At 46.4% G+C, this 24431-nt stretch overlaps 1 protein-coding gene across 1 annotated transcript in view; it reads right to left on the bottom strand.

Annotated features, from left to right (window-relative positions):
- LOC126518758 (nose resistant to fluoxetine protein 6-like) overlaps window positions 1-11487 on the bottom strand; it is a 173445-nt gene extending 161958 nt beyond the window's left edge. The window contains exons 1-2 of the mRNA XM_050168533.2: window positions 11393-11487; window positions 3743-3913 (exon numbers count right to left, since the gene is read on the bottom strand). Of these exons, the coding sequence (XP_050024490.1) occupies window positions 3743-3913; window positions 11393-11471 (250 nt within the window). The 5' untranslated portion in view covers window positions 11472-11487. The remainder of the gene's footprint in view (window positions 1-3742; window positions 3914-11392) is intronic.
- Window positions 11488-24431: the final 12944 nt, after the last annotated feature.

Below are 24431 nucleotides of genomic sequence, written 5' to 3'. Positions count from 1 at the left end.
AAACCCATGGAAGAAAAATTCATCGAATTTTTCGCGCTTGGTCGAGGCTGGGTTGAGTACGGGAGGAGTATCTGGGACTTGACTCCGATCTTTATACTCCACACTTGCGTCTCTTGACGGGAGTTCTTCTCTTGTATTTTGGGATGTTTTGCCTGTTATGTCGTAGTGTGTTGCCGTCTTCTGTTCTGAGCAGATAGGATCGCGAAGCTACTTGATCTTGAACTGTTGCCTTGATTGTCCATCCGGAGTAATCCTGAATGCGTACAAAGTTCCCCCCTTGAGAGGACAGGAAGTGACATGGCCAGCCTAGGTTTTGTACGGGCTTCTTGACCTCCGGTGGAAGCTGAACCCCGAAATGAGAGAGGTGGCCACGCAATCGTCGTCCCGTTAGTAGTTCAGCTGGGCTTCGACCATCTTCTAAAATTCTAGTTCGATAGTTCAGAAGGCCGATGAAGAACGGATTTCGAGCATCTCTCGTCTTCTTGAGCAGACGCTTGACGATCTGCACTCCTTTTTCGGCAAGGCAAGCGTCTCGGGAGAACCTCGGACTGGAGACGGCATGCTTGAACTCACATTTTCGGGCAAAATGAAACGGACTCGAACTGAATTGCGGACCTCCGTCGCTGCGCACTTCTTGCAGAATGTCATGCCGAGCAATCAATTCGGGCTTCTTGATTGCGCTTTCACTTGAGGTGTGCGTTAGACGTTCTACTTCGGGGTAATATGGGTACACATCATAGACGACTAGGTAAGCAGTCCCGCATGGTTACAGAGATTGATTACAAATCTTCCCAGAGAAACAGTGTGCAGGGCTCTTGATGACTGCCTCTTTTGGTTGACGATATATGCTCTGATGCGGAACTCAAGCCAAACGATAATCTCAGGAACCTGCACCACCCATACGGTGTACTGAATGAAGTGCAGATTTTGGACGACTGTTCGGTTAATGGTATCTGGTAAGATTCCCGATTGGCGTCAAGTTTGCTGAAATAAGTGGCGCCAGCCAACTCTGCCTCGATGTCCTCTCTTTTAGGAAGCTCGTACTACCTCTCGCATTTGATGCTTTCATTGATGTGTCGCGGATCTATGGAGATGCGAATGCCACCGCCTTTCTTTTGAACGATAACAAGCGGACTCGCCCAGTCCGCGGGCTCCTCCGTTTTCAGTACGATGCCCTCGGTTTCCAAGCGTTGCAATTCCTCGCGCAGCGCAGCCTGCCTCGCATGTGCGTCTCGCAAGTATAGCTACAGGCCTTGCTGTTTTCTTCAGCTTGATCGAAGAATGATGCTCGGCGCATCCAAGAACCTTTAGCAAATCCGGAAATTCCAAGGCAATCTGCTCCTTTAGATTTGGCTGACTTGAAATCGGGTGAGTGCGAGGTATGAGGCTGAGACACTCACACGTCGAGAGTCCCAACAGTGCCTGCTTTTTTGACGTAAAATAAATTTGTTTACACCTTTCTGTCGTCAGCCGAAATCTGTAAAGAGGCGGTCCCCAGGTACTCAATTATATTCTCTTCATTGCTCGTCAGTAGCATCTTGCTTAGGCATATGTTCATCGCACGGCCAAAATTTTCCAACAAATAGCGCGGCAATAAATTTGCTTGAGCTCCAGCGCCAACTATGAATGTCACTGTCCGTCTTCTAACTGTAGCGCTGATTCGCACTGTCAATGCCTTCAACTCGCTTACTTCTTCGGACGCATCACTAACACTCGGGTCAACTCCGGCTATGTATTTTGGCCTTCCAGCAAACGGCAAAGTGATTTTGCTTTCCGCAACTTGTGCAGGTTTTGTTCCACGCCGGACATCGTCTGGGTGGGTGAAGTTTGTTGCAAAAGCTGCACCAACGTGTAGGGCGTTCCAGAACGCGTCGTTTAAATGCGTCTGTGTCGCATGTCTCTCGCGCGCCTGGAAGGCGTTTCTCGACATCAGACACTTTTGCTGCTTGCTCTTCTGTATCCCAGACTTCCGTCTGACTCGCTTTAAGCTCAGTGGCTTTGTAAGTTTATTGATTGCGAAAGGGTCAATTTTCTTTCCCTGACAGGTCGAGCTCTCCGCTTCCTATCTTTTGTTCCACACACAAGGTGGTCGCGAATTAGCAAATCTCTCAGGCTTCCAAAAGTGCATGTCTCTGCTTTTGTCTGAACATCTCACAGGAATTTCTCAAACGGTTCATCCTCTTGCTGGATTCGGGAGCGAAATACGTACCTTTAAAGCGCCTTGTTGCGCTGCAGTGTTCAGTAGTCTTGGAACTTCTGAACGACGGCATCGTAGTCCTCCTGCTACATTGACGTCAGGCGAAAGGTGTTGAACACGTTGATAGCTTCTTGACTGACTATGTGAAGAAACGCGGCAGCCTTCTCCGCACTCGTGCGTTCCTTGCTTATGCCCCGAAATATAGGTCGAGGCGCGGTTTGGATTTCTTCCAGTTCTCCGCTGCGTTATCCGAGAGGATGGGCGGACCAAGAGGCGCAAGCGTTTCCATCCTGCGTACTTCCAGCCTTGTTGCCACGACATCACGCTCAGTGTTGTGGCGCGATTGGGTCGTTAAGCCTTACTGCGGCAAACTTCTGACAACATGCTTCGAGTTACACGACGCTGATACAGCGACTGGCACGGGAACAACCACCTTGATTGCGTTGCACGCCATTTTATACTGTATGGGTGTGACCAGAGCGACCAGACCACACAGCGTAGCAAGCCACATGTTGATACACACCGGTTATATCAAATGCACGTGCGATGCCTTCATATCTTCAAACGCGCGAAACTAGGTAATTACTTGGGTCTTTCACCTCGCTGCCAGAGCAGACCTTAGTTATGAGGACAATGAGTACGTTATAAAGGAGGCAAATCTCTACTTGCACTAATTGGCCCACGGTTAGTGGTTTAGGTGGCGAGCATGCGTTATCAAAGCATGACTTACTTATCGCAAAGCGACAGCAAGGGTTATATTTGCTCATTTAGCGTTTCTTAACGAATAGTTTCGGAGCGAAGCTGTTAAGGCGGGTTCCGCGGTCGTGTGGCGGTGAAGGCCGGAGGGGTTGGCATCAACCAGCACCGCAACGTGCGTTGAAGTCTGAAAGTTTTGTTTTGGCATGTAAATATAGATAACTATAAGACAAAACTTACTTTTGTATGCGTCAGTGGAATAGAGGAAAAAAACGTTGCGTTTTTTTCCGCCAGTAATTGGTAATTTTTGTTTCTAGCATCGCGTTTCACCTGCGCCGCGTTGGAGGTTAGCTAGAAGTTTGTACCGCTATGGCGGTGGAAAGTAACGGCGTGGACAAAATGCCACTCGATGGCTATCAGGCAACGCAGCCTGCCCCGAAGGCGTCGGCGAAAACGCTCACGGTTGATGAATGGTCGCTAGGCTGAGTTGTACTTCCGAAGATGAGTGTGATAACTCACTTGTACAGCTTCGCTGTCGTCAATATCGCTGAGATTGGCATTCATCTGCGAAGGATTGTATATTTAGTAGTGTTATCACTGTGGCGGAAGTCAAATGACATGAAAAACGACTTCACGGAAAGGTTATAGCTTGAATAATTTCAATAAAACTTGCATTCACAGTCTGCTGCGGTGCTGATGTGATGCTAATGTGATATTTGTCGCTATAGGCTAACATAAGTTATTCCATGCTGCAGGTTTATTTCGAAGATTTCTTCTTTTTCCCTTGAACCGTTTAATCATCAACCGTCGTAACTCGTTCGGAGGCTTATAACATACTGGTACGCTTACGGTATGTGCCGATGTCCGGGTAAATGTACGTATGGAAAGCCACCACCCAAAAGACGCCGCAAATTCGGAGGCCATTGAACACCTTGAGGCTGGCATTGGAGTTTCCAACTTTGAAGAGATCGTAGGTGACCCGCGGCAGGGATAACTTTAGGAACGATTGGAGCGATTCACCTGGAAAATACAAGAGCATGGTATCGTTTAGGACTTAGCACTTGCGCAAACATTTTGCAAGAAGAAAGTTGAAACACGAAAAGCTAGAAATGCTTGGTCTGGGAACAGTTACTGATTTTAGCAATAAGAATAATTCCACAAAGAGCCAAGGCTAAAACAAGGCAAGCACGTCGATCACTCTAAGAAACAAATACTCATTTAGAAATGATTGGGTCATTCATAGCAATAGCGAAAATTTTGAGCTACACTCGAACTTTAAGCAGTCGTGCGAAATAAAAAGTTGTTTCTGGCGTATATCACATCGCCGAGCTTTCAAAATACGACAACTGATAAAACGCTAGTAGTGCTATACGAAATAAAACATCCGCGAGTAACACACATCACATAAACATTGAAAGGGTGTAGGCCACAAACAAGTTTTCTAGTATGAGGTGATGAGAGTGTGGTAGGAAAGAACAACACACAGAACATGCCGAAACGAAAATGCAAGAACACAGGCAATCTTTCTACAGGGAACACTACTACTCAGTACAATCGCCCGACAGGCGAGCATGTGAATCATAATTGTGCATGATAGAGACAACTGACGATTCGTTTGAGATTCCTTAAATTTTGACAGCGGCTGCTTACGATGACTCACAAGAGAATTATAAAATTGATTGAGTAGAATTGTGCCGTTATTTCAATGCATACGGCACTTAGCATCCTCAAAACTCCCTAACAGTAGAAAAACTCACTCGTGGTTCCCTTACACCGCTCGAAGAATGCTGTTTCTCAGTTTCTTCCTCGGTTTCGTTCCATGCTGTGAATGCGAATTGTGACCAGTGGCTACGTCATCAAGAATATTTTGATACGCATGCGCAAGCCTGGTCTGCCTGTGGTCTGTTTCTCGTAATAAAGCACTCTCGTTTCCTGCTGCTCGGCAGTCTACATGGTGTCAGAAGTGGGGAAGGCGGTTCGTTTTGCTACCGCCGCCAGTCGGCAAAGAATGAATCCACGGACCGACTACAAACGCCCATTGCAAGAATGGCGTCGACTCTGCTACAGCCACCAAGGCCACTCGATACGACTGGAGACACGTTTCACAACGGAACCGTATGGAAAAGTGAGTTTGACCTTTTTGCTACGGCGACGAGACTGACCCAGCAGCCTAAGAAGTTCAAGCCGCAACTTTTCTGACAACGATAGGCGAACACGCGAGACGACCGTACTATACATTTAAGTTCGACAGCGAAGACGAGAAGAAAGACCTCAAAATCCTTTTAGCAAAGTTCGAGGCCCATTACAAGCCATCTGAGAACCTAACCTTTAACGAATTCCGATTTGGCTCCAGGGACCAACACGAGGAAGAGTCCTTTAATGACTGGCTCACGGAACTGCGAATTCTCGCGAGCAGATGCGAATTCGGTGAGCTCGAGGAACGGCTGATACGAAGCAGAATAACTCTCGGCATCAGAGATAAAGACTTCCAGCAGAAGCTCCTCTCGGAAAACCCCTCATTTTCAAAAGCAGTAGAAATGTGCCGCGCACGAGAACAAGCACGAGTACAACTTCGAGAAATCCGAGCCAGAAGGCCCACGCGACAGTCGCCGCAATAAAAGCGAGAGCAACGCCTTACTGCAACTGTGGTCTTGAAAGGCACACAAATGGGAAATGTGTGGCTCAGGGCAAACGCTGCAACAACTGCGGTAGAAGCAATCATTTCGCTCGAATGTGCCGTCGGACACAACAAACATCATGGTGAGCGGCATGCGAAGTCAAACAGGTTGTTTTAGGAACAAGAATCCTTCCTGCACACGCTAGAAGCATATGCTATCGCCAGTAAGGACCGTTGGTAGGCGGAAATTATTATCGCAGGAGCGGCGGTTGACTGCAGAATCGACACGGGAGCCAACTGCTGTATCATGCCTGAGACGATAGTCCGAAAACTATCTACACAGACGGCACAGCCATGCTCGACCACTTTGGGCGCCTTCTTCGGCCACAAGCAAACAGCTTTTCAGAAAATCACCTTGACTACATCTTACAAGGCTCACAGTTGTCTAGCGGAATTTTTTATCGTACCCCAGGCCGTTCCAGTAACAATCAGCGGCAATATTGCAGAACGCTTGGGACTCATAATCTGCGCACGCTCAGTCGACGCGCGGCCAATGCAGGACCCAAGCGCCGGATTTAGTGATGTATTCCAAGGCCTCAGAGAATGGAAGGGTGTTACGTACCACATTCATCTCAAGCCAGGAGCACAAGGCCGCGTCAAGCCAGCCCGAAGGGTGGCGGTTGCTCTTCAAGAACGCGTGAAACAAGAACTCCATAAAATGGAGCGTGACCTCGTCATTGCAAAGGTAACTGAACTTACTGTCTGGTCAACTCGCATGGTCGTAGTGGTTAGAAACGACAACGCACGCATTTGTTCAGATCCTTCGGATTTGAACAAGGCCTTACTGAGAGAGCACTATCATATGCCAACATTAGAAGATGTTGTTCCGCGCCTGCATGGGGACAAGTACTTTTCAACTTTAGATGCGTCAGGGTTTTGGCAAATTAGGCTAGACGAAGAAAGTTCATTAATATGCACTATGAGCACTCCCTACGGCCGCTACAAATTTCTGCGCATGCCTTTTGTGATTGCCTCTGCACCGGAAGTTTTTCAACGGGCAATGTACCAAGTAGTAGAAGGCTTAAGTGGCGTCGCCGTTGTAATGGATGACATTATAGTCTGGGGAGAGTCACGAGAAGAGCATGACAATAACCTAGCAGCTTTACTTGTGCGCTGCAGGGAGCACAATCTAAAGCGGCTGCAAAAAATGCACTTTTTTTTTATTTAGCAAGTTTGCTACATGGGACATATCCTCACACAAGAATGACTTTGCCTGGATCCCGGGAGAGTGGAAGACATTTTGCAAGTACCGCCACCGAAAAATTGTAAGGAGCTGCAAGTTTTTCTTGGAATGATTAACTTCGTGGCGCGCTTCATCCCCGACATGTCTTCCCCGTCCGCGCCCCTCCGGGAACTATTGAAAAAGAACACGGCATGGCTCTGGACAGAAGAGACTCAAGAAAGCTTCCAAGGTCTTTGCGCTTGTCTAACAAAGGCACCTGTTCTTGCCTATTTCGAGAAAGGAATACCTCTGACGTTGTCAGTAGATGCAAGCCAGAAAGGGGTGGGGGCAGTTCTTTTGAAAACGGACACCCAATCGCCTACTCATCACGGTCGCTTACCCAAGCGCAAAAGAAATATGCGCAAATCGAGAAAGAAATGCTAGCCACTGTTCACGGGTGTGCAAGGTTTGAAGACTACTTGCTAGGGCAGCCAGAGGTCATCATTGGATCTGATCATCGCCCCCTAGAGTCAATATTTAAGAAACAGCTGTGCGAGTGCCCGTTACGCTTGCAGCGTATGAGACTCACTCTTCAGAGGTTCCCTATTAGACTGACCTACAAGTCAGGAAAAGAACTGTTCCTAGCGGATGCGCTGTCGCGCTTTCCGAACAAGACGGAGCTGAAGGAAGAATCGATGGATTTTCAAGTACATGCTTTTTCTTCGCTTCCAGTCTCTGATCGGCAACTGCAGGGAATCCATGAAGATCTACTGAAAGATGCAACAATAACTGAATTGTGTAGCTACGCGAGCAACGAATCGCCCGAGAGCAAGCAACAGGTATCCGAGGCCGTACGCGCGTACTGGAATTACCGTGACGAACTACATGTCGAAGACGGTCTCCTCCTAAGAAGCAACAAACTCGTCGTTCCCCCCACAAAACGACAAGAGGTACTTCGTCTACTCCACGCGGCACACGGGGGTGAAGAAAAAATGGAGGCTAGAGCCAAAGAAGTAATGTACAGGCCTGGCATGTTGGCAGATATTGCAGCTCTCGCGAAGACGTGCCTACTTTGTCAAAGGTACAAGAGCAGGAACGCCAGGTTACCCATGCTTAGTCACGACATACCTACTCTGCCGTGGCAAGTAGTCGGAGTCGACCTTTTCTACCACGAGAGCGATGAGTACCTTGTTATGGTAGATTTATATTCTTTTTTTTTTTTTGCGAGATCAAGCAGATGCGTCGAACAACAGCAGAAGCAGTGAGAAACGTCTGCATGCAGCTTTTCGTCTCATGGCATCCCAGCAAAAATATGCAGTGATAATGGCCCCCCGTTCAATAGTGCGTGCTTCCGCGTTTTTCCACACAGTTGGGCATCGTACACGTGACTTCCAGTCCGCATTACCCTCGCGGTAACGGCATGGCTGAAAGGGCCGTGCAAGAAGCAAAGAAACTGCTCAAGAAGTGCCGGTATGGAACGCTGGAGTTCTACAGTGCCTTGGTAGAATGGAGGAATATGCCAAGGGACGACCGCCTGAAGTCGCTTGCACAACGACTTATGGGCCGTCAGACGAGGACTAAACCGCATAGTAAAGCGCCGTGGTTGCTCAGTGGCTATGGTGTTGGGCTGCTGAGCACGAGGTCGCGGGATCGAATCCCGGCCACGGCGGCCGCATTTCGATGGGGGCGAAATGCGAAAACACCCATGTACTTAGATTTAGGTGCACGTTAAAGAACCCCAGGTGGTCAAAATTTCCGGAGTCCTCCACTATGGCGTGCCTCATAATCAGAAAGTGGTTTTGGCACGTAAAACCCCATAATTAATTAAACCGCGAGTACTTGAGTGCCACCCCGAACCACATACCATGCCAACCGAAATTTTCCGAAAGCGACTCGACGAAATAAGGCGCAAAGGACGCGTATTTTACAACAGAACAACGCGAAGTCTACCGGATATTCACAGGGGCTCCACGGTGACTGTTTATGATACCACTCACAGGACATGGGCACCAGCAGTTGTCATAGGCCCGACAAGTACACCGCGCTCTTATGTCGTTGCGACAGAGAATGGGCAGCATCTACGACGCACAAGGGAGCACCTGAGATCAACAGGACAAGTTTTCCCCCAGCAGAACGAGTGTACGATACGACCCTTCAGTCCTGCCCTCAACCGAGCGACACCGAGCAACAAGCACGTCAAGAGGCGCTCGGTAGAAGCACACGACAGCGTATAGAGCCGCGACGGTATCCTCTCCCAGAACGCCACACATAGACAGTTCAGTGAATGCTGTGCAAATTGACTTATCAGTTGGTTGTGCAATCTTTCGTACAATCTCGTTTTTTTCCTTTTTTTTCCTCAAAGGAAGGAAGATTCGACCAGTGGCTACGTCATCAAAATATTTTGATACGGATGCGCAAGCCTGGTCTGCCTGTGTATAAACGCACATGCTTCTCGCAATAAAGCACTCTTTCGTTTCCTGCTGCTCGGCAGTCTACACGAATAACCACCCTCCTTTGTTTGTTTAAGTCTACCAACGGCTAACAGAGCTGGTATATAATCTAAAGATTCCGTTCACTCGATAATATTCACAAATTCTACTAAAAACGTTGGCGCCCTTCTAGCCACTGGCCAAGTGCGAAAGAAATGTACCGTTGCAACGAAACCCCTACGTTACCAGAGACCACGTTTTTCTTTCGGTTTTCTTTTGAGTGTTGCCTTAGGGTTGCTAAACATGCATTATTTCTGCGTGAAAGGGTCTTGTAAAATTGAAAAATGTTTAGCGTAATTTTTTTTTTTTTTGTAAAAGCGCAGTTGTCTTTCCACCATGCTGAAGAACAGTACCTGAGTGAACTGGCTAAACACTATTTCATTGCAACCATCACAATCTGAATTGCTAACAATGTCGTCGCACGGCTGTTTCTTGTGGCAACGTTGTCGCTTTTAGCCATAGGCATCCGGACCAGCCTTTTCAGATTAAATATTTCAATGACTATCGAGCTCCAAGTCATAGTGCCTATGTTTGCTAGTATTCGAAAAACTCGTTGTTTTCCAGCATGCTTGGGGAACACACTTGACGACATGCTTATTAGTAGCACCCTAGAATATACACCTCAATGACTTAAGTGTGATAGAAAGCACGTAATACGTCTATGGAATGAGAATTCAAGTTAGATGAGTTGAGCACAGAGTTACTGTGAGCCTGCATAAGTTAAGATATCGAGCAAGCATCTTTCATGCCATTCGTAAGGACGTGAATTTAGTTGCATTTTGTAAGAACGGCGTAAACAAAGAACTCTCAGCTTCTATTCAGTGTGTCGAGCGCAGCGCTTATGCGAGCGACGAACAGGAATTAATTTCCACAATCGCGGTCACCGCCCTTGAGTGGGAATGAAACTGTGCCTAAATAACTGCAGGTAGTGAAAATTGTCCTGTAGCACCTCTGCTCAGCGCCTATCGTAGCTCAGGTACAACATTAAAACATCAAGCTCATGTCGGCAACGATTCTTTCGGCACCGCGAATATTCCTGCCAAACTTGTTTTCGTTTCTTTTTGTGGTTGCCACTAACATAAGAAATTCTTAGTGAAAGTGATAGCTCGGTGCAGATATATAAGCGCTTGCCATAACAAAACACAGGTTAGAATCATAGCTTCAGATAGCTTTGGTTGTTGATGTGTGCAAGCTTCGACTCTTGAGTAGGACATATACAAAAAATAACGCACGACAAAATTACTCAGCTTGTACACTTTGTGTACAGCTTTCGCGATAGCATCGCTGACTAAATCAGCTAGAATTGTAGAACGGGTGGGAAAGGTTCAATGGTGGCAATAAACGAAAAAATCAGAATAGACAACACAGACCAAGGGCGCCAACATGCAGTTTAATGAATATTTTACGGTGGGCTAGTTGAATTAGATTCCTGGCAAAAAAGGAAGCTCAGCGCTAAGACACAGGAAGTAATAGACGACACGGGCGATTGTGTCGGGTCTTTCTGTATTGGTCCTTCGCCTCAGCGCGGAGTTTTGTTTATTACCACGAATGCAGTTGAATCATGTTCCAACCAAACGCCTTCGCGACAATTCGTGCTCTATCATTCACGTCCTCCACAAATTTGACGCTCAATGAGGCAAGAAACTTGGCTTTGAAAACGAGCTTATGTCTATTGAATGAAACTATGCATGTGAGGTAATGTAGCTATAGTGAGTAAATACACGCAATCGTGAGTAAATTCTGCCTTAATTACTTAGCTGATATGACATCTTCCAGAGAATGTTTCACTGAACCTATCGTCCTTTTTTATCAAGGGTATTCGAAATTCAGGGAAAGTGAGCTGCTTTAACGTCGCAGATTGATTACCGTCGCACTTAGCAGTCTTGTGACGTGTTATTGAATCGGGGTTAGCATGGCTAAGGTGGTTAATAGAAGGTCTTTGTGTCTGCCACTGTGTGGTTGCTCTGTTCATTAGATAGTGGCATATATACGATGGCGTTTTCTGGCGCTCTTTGAAGAGCACTACTGAGCTGTCTGGTATAAGCAGGCGCGCTTGACTATGTCTTCCTTGCTTATTAACCCGCCGTGGTTGCTTAGTGGCTATGGTGTTGGGCTGCTAAGCACAAAGTCACGGAATCGAATCCCTTGCACGGCTCACATTTGGCTCATACCTGGCATGGTGTTGTAGCGGCCCTGATCCTTTAAGCAGCCCAATACGATGTCACAAAAAGTTGCCGCCAAAACAATCATGATGAACGACCCGAGAATAACTCTGAAATAAAGAAGTGGCAAATTTTATTAATTGACAACAGCAACTCTTTCTATAAGAAGTTAGACAGTCCGTAAATACATTGTTCAAGTAATCAGTGGATCGATACTACTTGATTGCTTTTATCACAGAACACGTTTCAAATAACTATTGTTCTATCCTGATAGATTATCAAATAAACACCGTAATCATTGAATCCACCCTCACAGCCGACGCAGTGTGACTGACGAAGAAATTAGGTTATTTTTATCGTTCGCATGATGTTGTGCCAGATCAAAAACGTGCTTAAATGCATTTAGGATGAAGGTAAGTTGTTTGCAAAATTTGTCAGTTGCACGAAATGGTGTTGTGAAACACTGAAACTTGTGTCTCAGCGCTAATAAAATTAAATAATAACACATAAGTTAAAAACGATAAAGTGAATTAAGATGCGCTAGCACACATTTAGTTATTTTACAATACTGGAGACCACTGCGTGGTGCCAATAGGACGACTACACAAAATACATAGAAACATGCCCCAACGACCAAAGTAATAAAAAAATAAAAACTTGCCCAGTGCGAGTAGTCAGCAATATCGAAAGTTTCCTTAATACGCTAGTCTCATTTGAGCCTAAATAATATTTATTACCTGAAAAAAATGACCACGAGGTATGTAATGACATATTTTCTATATTCATAGCACGTTTACGATGGCTATATTTTATTTTGCAAGCGTCTATGTGAAAATGAAAGCACAGATAAAAATAAGATAATAGCAAAACAAAAGTTAACTGCGTAAATATTTTTCTGCCGTAATAACTTGGCTCTGTTGAGGCAAAATGAAAAGCAGGCATTTTAAAACGCTTTAAGACTCCACGTAAATGGTCCTTTTACCTTGCAGCACGCTGGGATGGGGATATGTCATCAGTAAACGTAACAACACGTTTACATGTCCTTAATGCGCTCGCAACACTCATTCGTCGTTTTTTATAGCTTTCTCTGCGAAATAAAAAGATTAATTTCGATCTTTCGCATATATCTATACTATAACTGATCATGCTAAGTAAAAGGTGGACCAAAAGTTCAAAGTCTTCAATAGCTGCAGCTTTGACAGGTGCCCTGAATGAGCCCAGTACAGGACAGGAGTGGACAGGAGCGGGGCAGGAACGGAACGGACAAGTCGTGCTGGTGGTCCACATGCCACAGACAATGCTTTAATGTCGTTTGCATGCTTAGGGCACTTGACGCACGTTCTGAAGTCTGACTGTGTGACCACCGTTTCTCACCATCCTGGGCCACCGGATCGCCTAATCGGTAGCGCTTCGACCGGCTGTGCCGAGGGAACGGGCTTCGACATCGGACGACCAACAAGGGAGTCGGTGAGAATGCGGCACTGGGTGTATGCTTCAGTAAACCTCTGTGACGCCGACTTCGGTCACTGGTTATGTGGAACTGGGTGTGTACCGCTGTTCAATAAACCTCTTTAATGCCAGCTTGGGGCACTAGGTAGGCGCTGCTCTTTCTTGAACATCTTAGACAGCAATTTGGGCCACTGGGTATGAGCCCGCTTTAGACATTGCGCCACTTGGGTAGTGCCGCACTTCGGCGAACCTCTTTGGCGCCAACTTCGGTAGCCTCGTGTGAACCACTGCGTACGTGCCGCTCTTTAGTGACAAAAATGATACTCTAAAATTTATGCGGTGCTCCACGAAATCGAACCCGTGACACGCACATGGGGACAGTGGAGGGAGCCCCGCGTAACCTCAACGAGGTGGCGCACAGGGAGGCACGAGGATTAGTGTGCCGTGTACTCCCTGAAGGGGCTGGATCTCCCGCTCCTGAGTACAGGGACCAACTGTTAACCTACAACGACATCACCAAGCACTATTACTTAGGGCGCAGGGCATTCCCGCTGCCACATCCTAAATTAAATAGGCCGCAGGCGGTTACATTAAGGCTTCTGCAGACACGAACGTACCCTAACCCGGTCATCATGAATAAAATTAATCCGGACTGCGGGGTTTCAGTCTATTGTAGTAAGTGTGGGGGTTTGCTCGATTTACAACACATGCTGTGGCGCTGCTTGGCGTTGGCCGGTGATGGCTCTCGAGGTGAACAGTGGTGGCAGCGCATGCTGCACAGTGAAGTGCTGGCGGACCAACTCAGGGCTGTCCAGAGGGCCCGTGTGATGGCAGAGGGGCTCGGCCTCTCTGTACCGACGTGGGAGCGGCCCGCATCAGTCCCAGACTGATCCCTCAGGACCAAAATAAAGTTTTTCATACCATACCATACCATACGCACGTACTTCGTAGCGGCGCTACTAGATGGCAGAACGTGCACAGTGGGAAGTGGAAGAGAGGAGCCCGGCATGCATAGACGCTTTGGCGTCGACAATATTGTGGGAATAGTAATGACCTTACCGTTGGCATTCCATATTTACAGGAGTTCTACGAGAGTTTTTCTTTCTCTCGGAGGCGTTTTTGTAGTTCTTCAATTAAACGTTAGTTGATTTACGGAAGTAAGCCATAGTCACACAAGAAGAAAACAGAACAATTCAGAGAGGGAGAGAGCAAAGGCAGGAAGGTTAACCAGAGGTGACTTTCTGCTTTGCATTTGGGTTGGGTATATTTAACTGCACTATTCAATTTTCCCATTTGTCTGCCATTGTCCTGTGCGCGGCACTCAGCAGTATTCCTTAGTTCAGATTTCAATTTCACAAATCTTACTGAACAAGAAAGGTTTCCTCAAAACAATCTGAGTTTAGAAAATTCGACTTTCCTGTAAAATTTAGGCTAGTTTCGTTGGCGCATTCCATGGATCACGGCTTCTACGCTCCTTAACCTTGCCCACGCAAAAAACCACTCATATTTTCATTTAATTTACTGCAATCCTAAAGTAGCAACGTCATTGCCTAAGGGGGGAGTAGCAAGAGGGTTGTACAGCATGCAACACAAAACAAAGCAAGCCCAAGAGTAAGATATTGATGTAATTAAATTTCTCTAACTGCACAGATTTTAATTACGCTATTAAAGTCAGTGAGAATGCTGAATGTTTGCGCTAGCAATCATCGGAACAGCAGTGGTTTCGACATCTACGGTACCAAAATGTGGCCTAGTAAGCAGGTACATTGCGCACAACTTCCATAAGAAAGCCTTCCGTACGCTGTGCGAGAATATGTTGCATGCTAATTTGCTTTTGCGACAGTCTTCCGGCACACATCTTAAAGAACTACTGCTGCAAGTGTGAAGATTCCTACCAAATTGAATGGTGCCAGCAAGCGAGAGATTCATCTACAGAATCGAAATATTTATGCATTTAAATATTTTCATTTCCAATTTGAGAAGTTTACCAGTTGACATTACAATACGCCAGAAAGTTAACAGTGTAAGCTAGTAATCACAAATAAATATAAAATAATGTTCAACTTTAGAACGCGATTGTTGTAAAGTAACGTAAGAAACTTCGTAATATTGTGTTATGTGTGACGTCAATTTGAATATTTTTCAAAAAGGTTGTTTTTTTGTTGTTTGCCCATTAATGCGTTCGAGAGCATTTTGATGCTGAACGTATTTTCTTGCGCTATCTCACTGTAAGATGTGGCGACATTGGTCACCTGTGAAACCGAAAGTACCAGTTTCAAGTCGAACAAAAATTCTCCGATTGTGTAGCATTTTCTTTTTCTTTTATATCTAAAATGAAATACAAATAAATAGTAAGGGCTTAAAAGCATTTTCTGTCAGCCACAATCTGTAATGCCCAGTTATATGGGGAGCGCACACTGTTTATAACATATTTACTATCATTAGCCTTCTTGCGTAATAAATGAGCTTTAAATTGCTTTTCTTTGTTCGGTTTCAATGCTGTTGTTTTCGCATTTTTAATAATAGTTACAGTACGGTGCAGTTTGTTGTTGAAAGTCCAAGGAAACTAAAGTTTGCCGGCAGTCAATAGACAAAAGTCACATTGCGCGAAGGGCCCAGTGACAGGAGCACCTTAGGAAGTGCATTGAATCTCCATTGATAGTGTGGGTGGAGGTTGCAGTATTCTGGAATTACGCTCGGAACTGTAAGGAAACAATCCTACTTCCTGGCATTCTGTAAGAAGTTGTCTTAACCTATGTTCGACACCTATGTTAGACTTCTAACTCTCAACTCTGCTGTATTTTACGCTCTCTGTAATTTTAGTAATGTCAAGAAAGTCACACTTCACATAATGATACCACTTAGAATATATCGTACCCTTGGCACAATGAAACCTTGTCTCATAATTCATCGTCCGCTCAATATGAAGGCCTCCTGTGACGAAACCAATGTTGCAGAAGACGCTTGAGAAAGAAAGATGAAGTTCCTCATTGGCAAAATCAAATAAAAACGAGAAACAGGAGGCCAGCTACCAATAGGGGGAATTTTATCTCTACCGAATTTTTTGGGGGCACTCTCAGTGTTGAGACTGTATTGTTGACTTTCCCAGAACGTATTAATTCGCAATTTTTAGATACGTCAACAAGCAGTTTTTTTTAAAATTGTAATGACACTGTGCACTTTCTTTCATATTCGGCTATCCAATGATCTTGCGAAAATTATGTGGCACAATGGCTTTTGATATGGCTTTATTTTTAGCAAGGCGTACCTATCAGAAGATCGTTCTTTTCATTCAATCATAAGGCTCACAGGATTCTTCCGGTCTCGTTAGTTTTGGTTCATTGCACAGGCCAATATGTCTCCATGTAATTACCAGAATTCTTTAAATTAGGGCGTGCGAAGGTTGTGCTGTAAGTGGTGGCGCGAGACCCTTATTTGCTAACATTGCTTAAATAAGAAATTATTTATTTTCACTTGATGTTGCACTTGGATTTGCATTGAAAAATCTGCTATATAAGATAGGCTTAAAATCAGTACTAACACGATAGCGTTAAGGGCCCGGTGTCGCAGAATATCTGGCGTCCGACGCTGAACGCCGGACGTCGTTTCGGCAAACAGAATTTCGAACTACGCATAACCAGTGCCTCTGTGTGGCGCAAGGAAGTTCCTGAAGTAATTGAATTTCTCAAGCTAAAATACGCAGACAAATTGTCAAGTACGACTTACGCACAACGTACAGACATGATAGCGTCGGAATGTAATCTGAATATACGAGAAAATATAATTATGTTATGCGAAAACTCAACTAAACCTCTTTTCCAACGTTTATACCATGTATAGACCGGCCACGGCGTCCTGCATTTGCGCGTGCCGGTGCTCCACGAAATCCAACCCGGGACACGCACGTACTTCGCAGCGGCGCAGCTAGATGGCAGAACGTGCACAGTGGGAAGTGGAAGAGAGGAGCCCTATTTATGACATATTCATATATTATTATGACATATTTATTTATGACATATATTTAGCCAGAAATTCATGATTAATGGAATGCGAATCTGCGTATAAGCAACCTATTAAAATGCATAGTACACAACCGACCACGGTTAACTTTCACAATTGCATTTCAGGCACACTACAGTGATTCATGGTTTGGCTCGCGCTATCTGTGTGTCCGGCACTTTCTTGCGGAAAAGGGGAGGTGGTGCGAGACGGCTTGGCTTAATAATGGTTTACAGAAGAACCCCATGGCGCAAGAGTGCAAATATTCAGAAGGTATACTTGCATTGACGCAATTTGCGAGTTGTTCAGCACCGCCACCTCGCGGACTTCACAGCCGAGTAGAGTGGTACTGAGCAGCAATTTTTCGGACACTGGAAAGAAGCAACAAATGCGTTAATAGGCAGAAAAGCGCAGTCAGAAGCAACCAAGTGTAGCGAACAAAAATGCGACCTCTCCAACCGATCGCCATTCACTGCTGTTCTAATACTACAGAAAACGTTGCGTAAGTGGGCATCTTTAATCAAGGTGCTATGTGCTTCCTGCAAAGTGAAACCAACTCCATTGAGCTCTTCAGAAGAGCTCCCAGTCAAGCGGAGAAATAACGTGTGAAATGAAGGACGTGAGGTATACTCAGAGAGCAATTTAAAAATTTTTATTGCTTATAGAGATTTATGTGAAAAAAAATTTGGCTGTTCACGTACAATGTATAAATAAGAATGAGACAGTTGAAAAGGAAAGATGAGTCGAGAAGTTATCTCGATCACTGTGCCTAAACTAGGAGATTTTCAGTTGATTACAAGTATAATGTTATAGGCAGTCGTAAGGAGCATGCTGCGTCTAGAAATAGCTGTTGTGGATGTCTTAGTATGCATCCTCTTTGGCCGTCTTGAAAAAACAATGATAACCTTTTTGTTACGGTGGCTTTCTTCAAAAGTGAGAGGACGCCTAAGCTTCGCCTTTAAGAGTGGAACGCCATAGCATTCAAAGATCCCTGACTGCTTCTCACGCTTGCCGGCAAGTGCAGCTTATGTAACCATAATATTTTCCTGGAAACGCTGGCGGCGAACGCTATGCACAAAGGTGAGCTTTCTGATTATCTTGTTTTCCTTCCCCCCTTCCGCGGGCGCCGCTGCGTCCGCGGATGCGTAAAACCCCTCAAGGTTCCAAAAGTTGCGCCACTCTTAGATCTTTCTGCCACCCCGCTCTCCACGGCGCTTCCTCCTTGCCGACTCCTGTCGCCCCAGCTTGCACTTTCCCACTGGCAAATCCCTGTCGTGCAGAAGCACGTATTGCGCTTTTGAATGTTTTTTTCTTTCCAGCGCGCCCCGATCGCCATTCTCGAATGATTGCGATGAAAGTGCTGTACGCGAAAACGATTTGATCGAGTTCGTTAGCGGACCAGATCAAATCGGTTAGGGACAAGAATTTCATTGTGATTCCGTGCTGCTGCACCTTTCCGATTTGCTACCCTACACTGGGGAGGGGGAAAGGGGAATAGAAACAGGAAGAAGAGAGAGAGAGTGAGCACTGAGTGCGTGTGGGCGGGACACTATGCACAGGAAAACTACAAGCGGTCTCTTAAGCCGGTGCACTTCATGTATTGCACTAATGCACGATTCGCTTTTCGTGCCAGTGACGGGTGTGGCCAAGGTGGGAGTATCTTTGACTCGGTGAACGGTCTTAAGTCCAGTCGGTGTAAAGTTTCCCGCCGAGAGAGGCGTTGTACATCGTAGCGGGGGCAGGTACACAATTGGTGCTCGATGGTCTCCTCACACACACAGGAATCGCACATCGCTCTCTCGGTCAGTCCCAAACAATAGGAGTATGAGTTCGTGAACGCTACTCCCAGCCACAAGCGGTACAGCAAGGTTGCTTCGCCGCGGGAAAAGGCTAGATGGCAGTTGTAGCCGTAGCGTGGGGTCAAGTTTATATAATCGGCAATTGAAGGCACTTGAACTCCAGAGACCTTTCGACTTCTTGCGTGCATGTAGGCGAAGTTCCCTGGCAGCATCCGACCTCGCCAAAGGTATTGAACGCGTCTGGATACCTTCGATGTCAGACCGGGCAGCCTTGTCAGCTAGGTTGTTGCCGACAATGCCACAGTGAGCAGGAATCCATTGAAATATAATGGTGTGCCCTCTATCCAGAGCATGGTGGTGCACTTGCCTGATGTCAGATATCTGCTCGTAAGTTCTCTGACGTAATGCAGACTTGATGCTGTGAAGGGTTACCTTAGAGTTGCAAAATACGACCCATTTCTCTGTTGGCTCTTTGGTGACGTACATACATAGCGGCATGGGGAGCCGCAAGTTCTGCCGATGTAGATGTAGTCGTGTGCGAAAATTTGAATTTAACTGTAACCTTCTTGGCTGGAACGACAAATGCGGCAGTTGAGCTGGTACGTGAGGTCGAATCATCGGTATATTTATGTATGTCGTCATGATACGTCTGGTGCAGTAATAGGAACGTAAGTTGCTTCAGAGCCGGCGATTGATTATTGGACTTTTTTGTAATTCCAGGAATAGCAAAATTCACTTGAGGCTGTAGTAGGCACCACAGGGGAGATGAAGGGTTCGTCACCGGTGTAAAATATGACTGTATGCACTCTTGATGAGCGTTAATCACTCTTGAAAAGGTCGCTTGAGGTCTCTCGGCTGGTAGGGAGGCCAAATGATGGTCGGGGATCCTTGACAGATGGCGAATGTCCGCTTTGAGAGAGTCGACAGCTACGTGTGTCTGGATCATATGGTCCCCAGCGATGGCAATCGTTGCTGCTGTTGACGTGCACCGAGGCAGCCCTAAACACGTGGGTAAGGCTTGACCTTGTATGCTCTCCAAAGCGCGAAAGTTCGTCTTGCATGCATTTGACAACACTGGTAGACTATAACGTAGGAGTCCGAGAAACAGTACCCTGTAGAGCTGCATCATAGAACGGACTGGTGTACCCCAGTTTTTCCCGCAGAGAAATTTAAAGGCCTGAGCAATGGCAATTAATTTCTTCTGTAGAAAGACGCAGTGAGGGTTACGATGTCAATGACGTCAATGGACGAGCGACCTCGACGAAAGCTCGTCATGGCGTCTGAATAGATGTTCAACCGCTCTAGGTACCATTGCAAGCGAGCAAGAATCAATCTTTCCATCACTTTACCGACGCAGCTCGAAAGCTCAATCGGACGATATGATGAGAGCTCAAGCGGAGACTTTCCAGGTTTCAGAATAGGGATCAAGCGGCTTGATTTCCATTGTCTAGGAACGGCGCCGTTCTACCAAGACTCATTGTAGTAGCTGAGCAGCTCATCACGTGCTTCATGTCCAAGGTGGCATAGGGCCGCATACGTGATGCCATCAGGTACTGGTGACGAAGAACGCCTGCAGGTCACCAATGCAGCATCGAGCTCTTCGAGTGAAAAGAGCACGTTCATTTCTGGTACACGTGCCTCAGGGATGTCATTCAATGCTGCGTCATTAATGATGTCCATGAACCCAGCAACCCGTGCACAGAACTCTTCGGCCACTTGAAGTTCCGAGCGGAATTGGTAGAGGGCCAGAGCAGCAAAGGGCTTCCTTTGATGCGGAGATGAGCGAAGATCCCTAACCGTTCTCCATATGCGCGAGAGTGATTTTCGGGGATCAAGCGACTGACAGAAAGTTTTCCATCGCTTGTCTTTCAATTTATCCATACGACGCTGGACTTTCTTCTGTATGCGTCGTGAAGCCCTCAGATCCAAGACGCACTTCATGCGCCGATACCTCCCCTCCGCCTGTCGGCGTGCCGCACGCAGCCTCTCCAGTTCCATATCCAAGTCTGTTCGCCTTGCTGACCTTGTGAGCGAGCAGATGGATGTTTTTAATGTCCCTGCGTTGCATATTCGATAGTGTGTGAAAGACCTTCCAGACATGCGTCATCCATATCCTTCTTAAACCTTGTCCAATCAACTGTACGCAAGACAGTAGAGGAGCGTTGCTCAACTGCTCTAATCTTTATGTATGTTAGAATATGGTCGCTTCCATGTGTTTCAATGTCCGTAAACCAGTGGACGCTTTAGGCAAAGCGCCGTGACACCAAAGTTAAGTCCAAGCAGCTACTATAGGTCGTGCCTCGCAAAAACGTAGGGCTGCCGTCATTCACACAGCACAAATCTTGGTCGGCAGCAAAGGAGGCGAGACTCCTGTCTTTGGAATCAATTTTAGTGCTTCCCCATAGCTGGTGATTCGCGTTGAAGTCACCTGTGATAACCCAGGGGCCATTGTTCATCAGTAATATTTTCTCGAGTCGTTCGTCGTCAAAGTGACCCGCTGGGGATATGTAGGCTCTAATTAGTGTAAATGATACATCCTTCTTTTGGATATTCAGGCAGACATATTGGCTGTCGTCATGAGGCTCTACCGCGTTAGCGACATATGCAAAGTCCGTGCGGGTGTAGATAATTACTTTCGCGCTCGCACCGCATGTGGACGAGACGAAAGATTCGTAACGGGATAGTCTGAGTGGAGTTGACGTATTTGGTTAGCAAATGACCAGTATGGGAAAGCGATTTGTAAAAATGAATTGGCGAAAGTTTCCTATACGGGTCCTTAGACGCCTAGCATTCCACTGAAAGATCGACGCACTTTTAACTTCAGTGCGGAAGGGGACTATTGGTCGAGCCTTGATGCTTAAACGATGCTAGCAAGCACTGGAGTTAGTGCATCCAGTATTTGCAGAGCACTTCGAGCTGCTGGGGTTTGCAGCTTGTTCAGTATGATGCGCATTGTATTAATTAGCGATTGCAGCATATCTGCCACTTGCCTGTCTTGGTCGCATAAATCACTCACAGTAGACGTCGGGGGTTGTCCAGCAAAATTTTGATGTGATTCTGTCGGTGGATGCTGTCGTTTTGGTAGAGCCGGCCAAAATTCTGCAGATGTGGTCTTCTCAGTGGCCTTGTTCTTCGTGGTCCTTTCCACAGCGTCTGGCCTGGGCGGCGGAGGAGAAGGTGGTGTTGTAGGAAGCGGCATGCGCGTCGCAGAGACAACGCCCTTCCTTGAGGAGCGCCGGTGACGTGAACGTCGCTTCCTGATTTTATCGGCGGCTTCGCGATGAGATGAATGACCTTTCGCCATCTCTTTCAAGATAGCCATTTCCTTCTTAATATGCGGGCATTTCTTCGATGAAGCTTCGTGTGACCTTCCGCAGTTTGCACACTTCATTACAGTCGCGCCACATATATCTGCAACGTGGGGCTCGGCGCAACGGGGGCATGCTGCCTGATTTTCTCAGACGCTGCTCACGTGTCCCAGTTTCATGCATTTGCGGCTCTGAAGAGGTTTCGCAATGAAAGGCTGCACTGCATGTCTGAAGTGTCCCACCTTAACATGCGAGGGTATATATTTACCCTGGAATGCAATCTTCACGCAGCGTGAACTGCTTAGCCGTTTAACATCAACAATGACCTCATAATTGGCTGGCTTGATAAAAATAGACAAGTCTTTATTAAGGATGGCGACGTCTACGTCGTAGATAACGCCGGTGACTACGTCAGACCCCACAGGGATGTAAGAGCGCACCTGAATGCCATCGATGTCCGTTACGCTGCGTAGGGTGGTCAGAGCATCCGCATGCTGGACATCAACCGCCAGTAGATTTTTTCGGGTGTTGACTCGACTGTCTGATATTTAATTTGGCACCAGGGCTTCCAGTGACATCGACACAGATTGCCTGTTGAGTAGCTTCATGTTGACGGTGGGAAGCAAGGGCACAAATATGATGGTATTGGCGTCCGGCCTCTGCGTGCGTCTTGCTGTTTGCGTGCTTGACGATGAGGACGTCTTGGTGTTTCTTCTTTTCGCTCTGCGGCTCTGCACCAGCTGGAAGTCGTCACCGGAAGTGTCCTCACTGCTGAGAGAGCAAACATGGGTGTCCTCGCTGTCACTGTCGCTCTGCTGACCGATCCGCTTCCTGGAGGCGGCCGCCGCTGACGTCGCCGTCGCCGGTAGACGTGCGGGGTCGTCCACTTCCATCACGACCGAGCAGGGAGCCAGGACCAGCGGGTGTGTGTATTCTTCAAATAGTAGTGAGCTTCCCTCAAAGGGAAGCTCATTACTTTTAGAAGCGAGATCAGGATGCCTTAGAACACGCACCTATAAAGGGAGATATAAGAAGGAAGAAGAAGCATGTGCTTGCTGCGGTAAGGCTAGGGAAACGATGGAGCATGTTTTATTAGAATGTGAAGATATCTGTCAATCGGTCGATTTAGGAATCACTGACCTCCTTGAAGCCCTTGGGTTCAGCGAGAGCAGGGTGAAAGTAAACATGTCCGCCATAGCGATTAATCTACGGGAATGGGAAGATTGGTTGAAGGAAAGTAGGGAAACAACAGGCAATGTAGGCGTACACAAACGAAGTTCACACTAGGGGTTCAGGAACTGTGGTTATGGGAATTCATGGTGTTTGCTTCTTCTTTTTTCTCTTTTTTCACTTCGATAGGACAATAGGCAATATATTAACAAGCGCTTGGCGTCGAAACCCACTGCCACGTTCCAAACGGGACGCTCATAACATCCGTCCATACACGTCATATAGGCGACCTTAGCGGCAGTTTCCATGGAGCTCAGTACTTGGCTCTTACATTTCGCGGACGCGTATTGAGCGTAATACCATGCTTATAATACCTATACATATACAAATGCATTGAATGAGGTAAAACACACTACAGCTTCGCTGCTCGTCCTTCTTCACAGAGTGGAAGGGCTGATGTTTTTCTTTTTTTAATTTATTGTGAGTCCGAGCATAAGCGCTGCTGCACATGACTGCTACTGACTCTGATTTCGTGTGAATGCGACTTGGACTCATTTCGGTTATTGAGTAAATTATATACAGGGTGTCCCAACTAACTTTAGCCAGAGGTTAAAAAATATGCGAATGCCACGTAGCTTGACAGAACCAAGGTAATGTTCATGCTACGTAACTACACAATTAGTCCTAATTAATTAATCGACTTCTCAAATAAAATATTTAGATAAAAAGCATCAACGAGAAAATTATAGAGCTACACGAAAAACTCCTGATTCAGATTTCTGGTGTTCAATACATGCTACATAAGTGTGTTTTCGGGGCATGAAAGAAGCCCGCGAATACACGTAAAGTGCCTCGAGAGGCCCAGTCACGTGACAATTTCGCGCGCTACTAAAAGCTACTTAACTGGACTAAAAGTTCTTCTCGACTCGATAACATACCCGTTACTTTTCCTCGCCGATATGCCGAGCCTTTCGCAAAGTACCCTGTCATCATATTTCATGCTTCTTTGTCGTATTCGAGTTTGCGGAAGGACTGCAGGACAGCCCGTGTGGTGCCCATTTTTAAGAAAGGCGACCGACAACTTCTAGAAAACTACCACCCATCTCACTATAGTGAACTTTCTGTAAGCTAATAGACCATATTATTGCAAAAGCCCTCAATGAGTTTCTTGAAGAGAAAAAAATTCTAACCAACTCTCAACATGGTTTCAGAAAGGGATATTCTACAGTAACACAACTAGTCACGGCATTCACACTTTTGCTTCTCTTGAAAACAACAGCCACATGTATTTAATTTTTCTGCATTTTTGTAAAGCTCTCGATA

This window comes from Dermacentor andersoni, chromosome 1 (genome assembly GCF_023375885.2).
Source record: "Dermacentor andersoni chromosome 1, qqDerAnde1_hic_scaffold, whole genome shotgun sequence".
Taxonomy (NCBI): Eukaryota; Metazoa; Arthropoda; class Arachnida; order Ixodida; family Ixodidae; genus Dermacentor; species Dermacentor andersoni.
The sequence above is the reverse complement of the archived record's forward strand: the minus strand, read 5'-3'. Positions and strand labels throughout refer to the sequence as shown.